Source organism: Lycium barbarum, chromosome 2 (genome assembly GCF_019175385.1).
Source record: "Lycium barbarum isolate Lr01 chromosome 2, ASM1917538v2, whole genome shotgun sequence".
NCBI classification, from domain to species: Eukaryota; Viridiplantae; Streptophyta; class Magnoliopsida; order Solanales; family Solanaceae; genus Lycium; species Lycium barbarum.
Genome location: NC_083338.1, coordinates 44,712,660 through 44,723,179, shown reverse-complemented (window position 1 = coordinate 44,723,179; position 10,520 = coordinate 44,712,660). Strand labels below are relative to the sequence as shown.

The following is a 10,520-nucleotide window of genomic DNA, read 5'->3' as shown; positions in this document are numbered from 1 at the left end:
TATCCTCCATTGAGACCACTCCCACCTTGTCACGGGTATTTTCGTCTCTAATCTTATCCATCCTAGTATGCCCACACATCCATCTCAACATCCTTATTTCAAAAACATTCATCTTCTAAATGTGAAAGTTCTTGACTGGTCAACACTCTGCTCCATACAACATAGTCGGTCTAACCACCACTCTATATAACATGCCAATCAAAAATTCTCTCAACATAAGTCTAGTAAGACACCATTACCCCCACATTTTCAAAAAAATTAAGATAGGGGGATAATAATATCACAACTCATAAGAAGTATTACCAACTTCTCATAAATCATTTCACCTTATAAATAACAAGCTAATTATACTATAGCTTCACCCAAAATAATTATGTATAGTTAACCACACTATGTAAGTTTTGGTGGCACTTTTTTATCACACAAAACTTTAGATGTGAGCCTACATTTCATCCACCCTGCACCAATACGATGTGTTACATCATCGTCAATCTCCCCATCACCTTGGATAATATTTATAGAGATAGGAGACATAATCATATGGATATAGTCAGTCTAGCTTGGGCTACTTTAATGGTAGACATAATCATATGGATATAGTCGCTCTATCTAAAAGTTTAAAATTTTGGGCGTCCACTTAAGGAAAACAGTTGCACTCAACCCTTCTTATAAGATGCTAGCTCTCTCATAATTGGCATGCAACATGAACTCAGGTTACACTGAGCATTTTCAATGCATTTTTTCTACCAACAGTTTTTATTTTATTAGAAGCACCATGCAACACATGCCTTTTGCCATGGTAAAAGAATTCCATAGTCAACTTTTCAAAAATCATTTTGATATCACCTAACATCAGCAACCATTGAACACCCAACATCACTTGAGACTGCTTTCTCCAGTTCAACTATAAAGCATATTTTGGTGTTTTACACTTGTGTCTGGGCACAAACTTTTCATCACGAAAGTCGCATAAGCCTTTTAGTCGTCATTCATTCATTTCCTCGAGATACAATCTCCTCCCTTTACTGTTGGTAGCAATATTTGGAAGAGATAATGCCTTAGAATTCACCTCAGCATGAGCTTTCTTGAGGGTCGACACTGCAACTGAACTGGTACAACCTTTGATGGGTCATGCTTCGAGCAGAAAAGGTTGCTTCTTGCAATCTCGCATATGGATAGGTCTGTCGAAGTGTACGATTCATGATACGAAAAAAATATGCAATTTCTAGTTTAAGTCCTGCAACGAAGCTGCTAATAGCGTATGGTAATGGTAGTGTAACCAAGGTCATAATCCGATTAAATCAAGCCTAGTACTGTTTCCCGCCTCCTCCTGCCCCGAGTGTTTTATTTCTGCCATAGGATCTTCAAAAACCCCTCCGAAGCGTTCATTTAAGGCCAGCACATATTCTTCCTAATTGATAGGAGTAATCTGTGATCCATTTCTGACAAAAGCTTTGGTACCCTTGAATTGCTTCATCATCAAACCGAAACGACATGAACTCGCTGGTGATACGAAGTATCATCAATAGGAAAAAAATTGTTCTACTTTGTATGACCATGACTTGAGATCCTGGTCATTAAACGGTGGAAACCCCATTCGAGAGAGTCTAGTAAACATATAAGAAACAGGGTTGGACTATCAGATCATTTACAGCCAGAAGAACGACCAGGTTCGTCTTCTACTTCAAGCGAAGGATTACCTATGTTTGGAGAGCATCAGCTGATTCTTTTAATCTCATAAGCATTTGAAAATGTGTAGCCGACATCTGTTCGAGCATTTGCTATCACTTTTCTGCTATTTTGGTCACCAAAGCTCTAGTTAGTCCTTCCAACAACTATTTAAGATCTTTGGATTCCATTGTAGTATCACTGTTTTTGTTGGCTTTCACCATGCTCACCCGCCAGGAAGCGCTACTCTGATATCACTGTTAGTATATTTGTCAGGAGTTGAAAATTACTCTGAGGAACTATCGACGCAATTCAAAGCCGATAATGGCATGAGCGAGTTTGTACAATCAATTCTGGAACTAAAGAGAGACGAGAGATGCCATAAGTTGAATAAGCAAGTGAAATTCAGATATTTCATACATAAAAAATACAGAGTACATTTATGCAATATAATTCCAGCAACTGATAGTTATAACTAATCCACTAATTACTCAACACTCATGCCTCAGCTTGTTGCCAAATCAGAAACTCAACACAACCGTGCACTCTAACACAGTGTGCTGGATTTTGGAACTTTTACAAGTGAAATTCCAACAGTTTGCTAGAGTTGGAAACATCCTTTGTGTGAAGCAGTTTGATGGAGTTTCAATCAGTTTTGCTCCAGTTTGTTCACCTTCATATGTTATTACAGATGTTGTTAATGGAAGAACTTCAGTACAGCATGCTGAAATATCCACTTATAAAAGTTTAAACTGCAACACACTGGTGATAAAGTTTCACATACAAGGAGTTTCAAACTCAAGTGAACATACAAGGAGCTCAAACTCCAGCACAGTGTGTTGGAGTTTCAAAGTTTTACAAGCAAAAGTCCAACACACTATGTTGGAGTAAAAGTTCACAACTTCAACACATTGTGCTGGAGTGTCACATGTAGGGAATTTCGGACTCCAGCACACAATGCTGAAGTTTAACTTGTAAAAGTTTCGAACGCCATCACAGTATGTTGGGAGTTTTTCGCTATTTTAGTTGGGGTGTTTTTATTCAAATATTTTTTTCGCATTAAAAAGTGGATAAATGTTGATTTTGACATAGTAGCTAATTTACTAGCGGTAAAAAGTGGCTATTTGCCCATTTCTCCCAAAAATCGAGCATGAAACTGAGCCTTCCAGACTGGAAGAGAAGCAGAAAGATTTTAAACTTTCAAAACGAATCTCCCTCTCTTTTGTTTAGTCCCACACTTCTAACATGATGTATTCAAAAAATTGAACTAACAAAAACATCAGCAAACCCACTATAAATTCATCTTCACCCAAAAAAAAAAAAAGCTCTAAAATCATCACGTGACTTCTGTATATAAACCATAGTACAACTACAGTGGTCAATAAAGTTATAAAGTCAAAGATCGACAAGAAGAGCTTCCATAGGCATTGCATTTCAAGATTACAAGTCATATTTACCATAAGCATATGCATCAATACTAGAAAAATGTCTGGAATTTGCAACCTTGAGATGATGCCAAAAGCTCAAGATAGTCTTCTTCATTCATAAACGAACTTTGGCAATTTCAAATTTACCTATCCCATTACTTTGCCAGTCATTCAATGTAACAAAGATCAGGGTTTCCTAACATAAAATACAAGGTATACATGTACCGATAAAAGTCAAGAGTTACAATCCACTAACCAGATGCATCTCAGAACTTTACTTCAGCCATTTGAATGTATATCAAGAGTGAGAATCATCTCTCACATGGCTTTCTTGCTAGAACTGAGTAATCCAGCTGGCATCCTTTCTTCCGGAGTTGGTGATATTGCATAAGCCTTGATCACCATGTTGGTCTCAGGTTAAACGTCCTTGCCAAAAATTATAGGTAACTATATGCCATTCATTCTGCAGCTATGATTGAGACAGAGTATATGCTTCTGATGCCATTTCAAGTGCCTATATGCCATTCATTCTCCATCAGAACTAATATAAATACGACTTTTAACTCCCATATAAATAGGTTTTGGCATGAAACCGAGGATCATTATTAGAATAGCTTACTGGCAATGTTAAACGAATTTGACACATGTGGATTCTCATTGCACAAAGATTCAAGATAAGCTTAAAACTGATGTGCGATATAAGGAGAATTCTGAGAAGAGGTGATATGACCATCTCCTTAGAGTGGGAATCACTCAACACCGTTGTCAGTTCAAACTGATGGTGAAGCATTCTAAAGTACTTATGTCACACTGGTCTTCCATCAACAGCTAATAAAAATGCAACTGATCTTCAAATCTATAATTTTAAATAAAGCACCACTTTCACTAAAAGAACTATAGGTTGGAATGGATGCTACTTAGGTTTGATACTGATCATGTGTCAATCAGTGTAGAGTAAAATGGCCACAAAAGACACTTTCATTTGCATTTGGGTGTAAGAGCGGGAGTATGGGACAGGGATCTCAGATGAAGAAAGGGAATAAAGAAAAGGAAAAAGAAATTGGAAAGTGAAGAGGAACTAATCATGTGAAGAAATGGGAACTAGTTACTAGATGACTCTTTGGGGTCAATATTTCCTTCATTTGCTATCCCTTAATGTAATGGTTGTACTTGCTTCAAAAAGCCAATGCTTTGAAGAAATCAGACTAATACCAGAAGTGCTTAGAATGTCAACCTGCAGATTATTCTAGTCTGTATTACAAACGACCAGACATTATTTCCTTTAGTTTGGCACATAGCTTGGCCGATATAAGAAGGTCATAACTCCTAAATATGGTTTACTAAATCAAAGGGAGGAAACTTTTTTCCCTGTATATGGTTTTCTAGATGACAGAGGAGGAAAAATGAAGAGAAAGTTTAGTGATCAAGATCCAGCCACTCACATTTATTTCCATTATATTTCCAACTGTGGAACTTTATAGGCATCATGAAGAAGTAGAGTTAGGAAATAAACCTCTTTGGCCATAATGTTACGGGAGAATAATCAAGCTGCCAAGCCCCATTTGACAATCATTCCGGCTGCTCCAGCTTCTAAAGATAAGCTGAACTTGTCAAAGAAGAGAGAACATTTTAAGTTGATCCATAAGAGATTATCCATCCCCAATTTTATTTCAGCATGTGGGATTCTATAAGCGATATGTCTCCTGCATGCTCTCTTGAGCATACCTTCACTTCTGTAAATTCGGACACAAGATGGACAGCACAACCTACTTCTGCGTTTGCTACCTTCTGTACATCTAGTACAACTCAAGCTATGAACCAACGGCTAATTTGTATACCAAATACTCCAATCCAGAGACCCATATCTAGCCTCTCAACCATCTAAGTTTCCAGCAAAAAGAATATCACAAACTGTTTCCTCCATTGACATTTCTCTACTGCAGCTTTCAGATTTAAGTCTCTTCTTTTCTTTCCTATAAGATTGCAATTTATCAAAAAAGCCATTTCTTTCAAGACCATTCAATAGGACGCAGTAAGTACTTAATGCAACATTTATCCTTTGCTTTCTCATGGTCTCAAATATTTCAAGCCCTTTATCAGAATTCCCACAAGTGAAGTAGGTATTTATTAAGGCAGTAAATACAGCAATACTCTTCTGCTGATCAGGTATGATGCTAAATAACTTTTCAGCAGAAGTAAGCTCTCTAGCACAGCCAAGCCGATGTATCAGAAGAGCAGTTAGTTCTGACCCTAATGATAGTCCTGCCCCAACCATTGCTTCAACAATGTCCACCACCCTTGAAAAAGAATTTGTTCTAATAAGTTCGCCCACCATGGTGAGATATGTAATTCTTTCAATGGTTATGCCTAATTTCACACTGACTTCGAAGGCCAAAAAAGCACCATTTAATCTACCATGCTTACAGTTTACCTCAACTACGGTTGAGACTATTCCAGGATCCAATTTGAGACGCTTATCCATCAAGCTATATAGCAGGTAATCAACAGCAAGAAGACTTTGCTTATTCAACAAGTACAAAATCATCCTATCATCCAAAGTAAAGCGACTACTTCCAGCATTCCTATATGATTCGTCACTCTGATCTTGGTCGAATTCTTCTAAGGACAGATGATGGTTAACATCCCTAAGTAGCCGATCACTCACCCCGGCCATCTTCAACGTGTGGAGAGCCTCTTGATAGACAGAATAACGCAGAACAAGGAACTTCTCCTTCATGTAGTGAAGAATTTTCATCATTGCTTGTATTTCCCCAGCATTGCAGCATTTTTCCACTAAAATGTTGCATGTAGCTTTATCTGGTTGGACCCCTGCATCTTGCATTTTACTGAAAATCTCGAGAACTCCATCAAATTTTCCTGAAAACCAATTATAGTACATGTACAGATGAGATTCTTAATAGCTAAGCAATCATAATGTAGTTATCAAGAATTTGAAGTGTTCTAAGAATTCAAGATCATAATCACTTATTTTTATAGCTAGCAAGAGAACTTAGATATTTCCAAATTATTACCTTTTTGTCACTCAATTTTTGGCGAAGTTTTCTAATGAGTCAAAAATGTGGAAGCTTCTGTTTTAGGTATTGACATTATATGGTCTTTAATATTGAATTCACGCAAAGTATAATAGAAGGCTATGGTGTTCAAGACTTTTTATGCAAATAAGACGGTGTGATGTAAAGGAACCATAGACAACTAGATTTAATGTGTTAGGAAGTGAAACAGACACATCCACCACATAAAGGAATTGTTTTCTTTTCTTTTTTTCCCCCTTTTTAATGGGATGGAATTAGAATCAGCTTCCTCTAGACAAAAGTAGAAGTAAAAACAAAACGGAAAGAAAATTGTCACCACCAGTTAAAATCACAAACACTCTGATTAGAAAAATAGGTCAACCAACATCCCCGTCAAACAATGTCAATATGTTATATCCTTACTAGTTTGAAGCCAATCAGCTCTTTTACCATGGAAAAATTAGGTCTTTGCATTACTTCCTAGGCACAGATGAAGGTCTTTTATACGGTAAAGAAAGTTAAAAATGCTTGAAAAGAAAATCCTAGCACTCTTTTATATGAAAAACAGTCTGCTGAGGGCTCACTTGCCCATTTGAACAATTGAAAACAAAAACAAAAAAAAAAAGCAAACTCGGAAGTCTGCAAAACATATTTTGTTGGCTTGGTTTGACTTTCTCAACTGATGGTGTTTTGGATGATGCAATTAGCTTCTTGTCCATTATAAGACATTCCTGAACTAATCTCTACATATTCCTTTGATGTAGAAATGTTTCTTAGATTTCTCTATTACATCCAAGTCTACGGCGTACTGACAGGACTCTTAGCCTCTTCAGCTGCAGCTAAGATTACATGGACAACTTATATTCTGATATCAGTGTCTCTCTTTGTCGTCCAGCACTCTTAAACAGTGATAACCTAAGTGCCCCTCTCCTAACAGCAGCACGCATCCTCCGACCAAGAAGTAGAAAAGATAATTCAATAAATACACAGACCAATAAAATTTCTTCATCGAGAAACTCCCAAAAGAAAGTTATGTAACTAATTGCATATCGCCACTGCTCAAGTAGCTGATGTCTTGCAAAACACTACCTAACATCTTTGTTCATAACACGGGTCAAAACTGAGATCAGTTCCCTACCCCCTCTAGCTCAAGGATGATATTAGAGTAGCTTTAGAATATGTTAGAGGATCCTTCATAAGTTAATATACTTGATATTCCCATACCAAACTGACATACCCATAGACGAGCGAGTCCATGTAAATAGGCTTTAGAGACTTCAGAACATAGAACACCAACTATTCACAACAAATGGAAATGTAGGATAAGCTTAACTCTGCACAAGTTTGATAAACAACGACAACAACAACATAACCAGTGAAATCCCACTAAGTGGGGTCTAGGGAAGGTAGAGTGTACGAAGACCTTACCCGTACCTTGGCAGGTAGAGAGGCTGTTTCCGGTAGACCCTCGGCAGAAGAACCAGCAACTCAAAGCAGTATAAACAAGTTTGATAAACAATTGCAACCAAAAAAAAAAAAAAAATGTCGTCTTCCCAAGAAGTGATCCCGTGTAACATTATTAACTATTATAAGCATTCTGCAAGCAAGTAGGAAAACTTTTTAGCTAGCTGTTTCTTAAGTACACTACTTGAGCTACTTCAAAGTTCCCAACCATGATAAAAAAGAACAAGCATATCACTCTCACCAGAACAAGCAAGATGCTCCATAAGGACAGTGTATGTGTGGCAGTTGGGAGAACAACCAGATTGAAGCATCTCCTTGTATATCTTGGCTCCTTCCTTAAACCGATTGTGATCAAACAAACATTTCATGTATGCAGTGTAGCAAACAACATTAGGAACACATCCTTCATCTTTCATTTCCTGCCACAATTTAATCGACTCATCAATGTCCCCATGGTTGGAAAGCCAGTGAAGAAGGGATGTATAGGTCACTGCATCTATCTTGATTCCTTTGTCTTGCATCTGCTTAAATATATAGTTCATGGATAAAATCCTCCCAGCTTCCCCAAAAATATCCAACATAGTCGTGTAGGTATACTGGTCATGCTTAAAGCCTTTTAATTTAGAGGCCCAACTGAAAAACAACCAGGCTTTTTCCATAGGAGGATGGGTCTTGAGAACTTGATTGACAGTGTAGGAATCCCATTTTATGGAAAGTTTCATCAACTGCTCCTGAGCAGAATCCCAAGTTGAAAATCTCAGTATATGCGATATTTTTGTAATTGTATCCCTCATAAAAACTTTAGGGAGATCTTCGTCTTGCTTCTGAACAGATTTGGTAGACTTGCTCGCCAGTCGATTAACTTGTCGTACAGGTCTCCTCTGTTTGGATTGTGTAAAGGAATGTACATGGTTAATGGTAGTTCTGCTAAACCAAGAACAGCTCTTGACAGGAAAACCCAGAAAAGGCTGAAGCTTTTTGGTGAATCGATGGGCACCACGAGTAGCAAGCATGGTTCTGGTTCAACTAAAGCATTCTAGCCTGCGACTTGATGACTGCTCTGATTCGTAGGATTCCAACTGCCAAATAATACAGAATGAAACAAATTACTTAAACTTGAAAGGAGGAAAAGTTAAGAATTTATAGTGTCTCCTATCCGCAGAGTTGATGCCTTCAAGTATATTCAACAAATTCCTAGAAGAATTTATATACAGTGCATTCAATATGAGTGGGACGCAATCTTATTAAGCTTCTTGACAAAGGAGGATAATTGCAATGGAGCAAAGTAAGCAAAACCTTTCAAAGAAATGGAAAAGCCTTTCTTATATGGACAACACCATGCTAATTAATCTATGGAATCAAAAAGCGAGTCACGGACCCGAATAAGCATGAAAAGCTAAGAGTAAGGTGGAAGATTTATGAACAAGTAAAGCAAAAGGAATTGAACGAATCATCAAAGCACCAGTAAATTAATCAACTATGTCTTAGTACCAAACTAGCCGGATTCGACTGAATGAATCCTCTACATCCATTTTTGAGATTGATTGAAAAAAAAATTGAGATTGACATCCACTTTGTTCTAGGCAAATCATCTCATTCTAATACTAATTAAAAAAATTAAGATAAAATAATAGTTCTCTCAAACTAAAGGTTTTCTATATCTCACTTATTAGTACACTGAAATACAAGTATCTAACTAGAATAAAAATACTCCTAGCAAACACCAGACCTAATGTGAGTGTAACAATAACAAATTAACAACTAGGCTGTTATTTCAACAAGTTGGTATAACTATATGAATGTTTTGTCTTTCTCTGAGCTGAGGGTCTATTTGAAACAGCCTCTCTTCCTTCCCAAAGGTAGAGGTAAGGTGTGCGTACACACTACCCTCCCAAGACCCCTCTTGTGGGATTATACCTGGTTTGTTGTTGTTTGCATTTTATGTTTTTAACTAATTCGAAATTGATCCCTTTTAACACCTTAATCGAATTCGAGAGAGGGACAGAGGCTGAGGGCATTTCCAAGATTTTGGAACGCAATATAGAAAGTTTAAAAAAAACCCATAACTATTGAAGATCAAAGAAACATAATCTTGCAACATAATCAGTTTCCAACACATTTGATTCATATGAACAGAAAAACAATAACCTATCAGAAATACAATCATTGGTGAGGAGAAATTAGTGTCACCATTCAAAACTAGAAACTTTTTATCCTTAAATAATCAGACAAACTTATAACAACAACAACATACCCAATATAATCCCACAAGTTGGGAAGATATGTTGTTTCCGATAGACCCAAGGCTCACAAGAAGGAAATCAAAGAAGGATAGAAAGGAAACTAACGACAGCAAAATAGCAAGATAAACAAAAAAAATAGACAAATAATTAAAACAGACTTCTCCTCTTATTTTCTTTAAAATCTCTGGGAATCCTCTTTTTTAACGTTCCTCCAACAATTCAAACAAATACAGTAAAGTAGAGAAGAAATATAAGTTACATTTACAGAAAACATAAGGCAGAATATCTCACATTCCGTTGTCATCATTAGGACAGAGTTATATAATACCTTCTCAATGGAGAAGAGGGTGGCAACATTAAAATGGAAGATGCAATGAATTAATCCATAAATATATTTAAGAAGGAGAAAGGGGAAGATTGGTTCTGAGGGGTTATTTTTCTTTTTAGTTTTTATAGTGTCAACTATGCTAAATACCCTGTACTATTACTCAGTTCTAGATGGACCTATATATTTTAAAATTAAATACTTATACCTCCTATATTATGAAAATACTACAGTTACAACCCTATAAAAAATTAAACATTTAATATGATGGAAATCCTACACATGAAACTTCATCTAACGAAGTGTTTTTAAGATTAATTTTGAAGCGAAAAACTAAAATAATTTTCTTTTTAAAAAAAAG

The 10,520-nt window shown here is 36.6% G+C and overlaps 1 protein-coding gene across 6 annotated transcripts; it reads right to left on the bottom strand.

Moving 5' to 3' along the window:
- Positions 1–783: 783 nt before the first annotated feature.
- Positions 784–10,297, bottom strand: LOC132626452 (pentatricopeptide repeat-containing protein At2g01390). 6 transcript variants are annotated; one of them, XM_060341329.1, is made up of 5 exons: positions 10,126–10,280; positions 7,833–8,670; positions 4,609–5,972; positions 3,352–3,609; positions 784–1,925 (listed from the first exon to the last, which is right to left on the bottom strand). In XM_060341329.1, the coding sequence occupies exons 2-3, from the start codon at positions 8,602–8,604 to the stop codon at positions 4,969–4,971; spliced, it is 1,776 nt and encodes a 591-aa protein (XP_060197312.1). In that variant the 5' UTR covers positions 8,605–8,670; positions 10,126–10,280; the 3' UTR covers positions 784–1,925; positions 3,352–3,609; positions 4,609–4,968. The 6 variants fall into 6 exon arrangements, with proteins under 6 accessions (XP_060197312.1, XP_060197311.1, XP_060197308.1 ...); XM_060341328.1 differs by having other exon boundaries at positions 1,914–2,027; XM_060341325.1 differs by lacking the exon at positions 784–1,925 and adding an exon at positions 2,055–2,341 and having other exon boundaries at positions 10,163–10,297.
- Between the last annotated feature and the right edge of the window lie 223 nt (positions 10,298–10,520).

Bases quoted from the DNA above. Each gene is read 5' to 3' on its own strand.
- LOC132626452 (XM_060341325.1), bottom strand. From the start codon at position 8,604: ATGCTTGCTACTCGTGGTGCCCATCGATTCACCAAAAAGCTTCAGCCT. The intron at 5,973-7,832 runs GTGAGAGTGATA...ATTGGTTTTCAG, and splicing joins GGAGCATCTTGCTTGTTCTG to GAAAATTTGATGGAGTTCTC.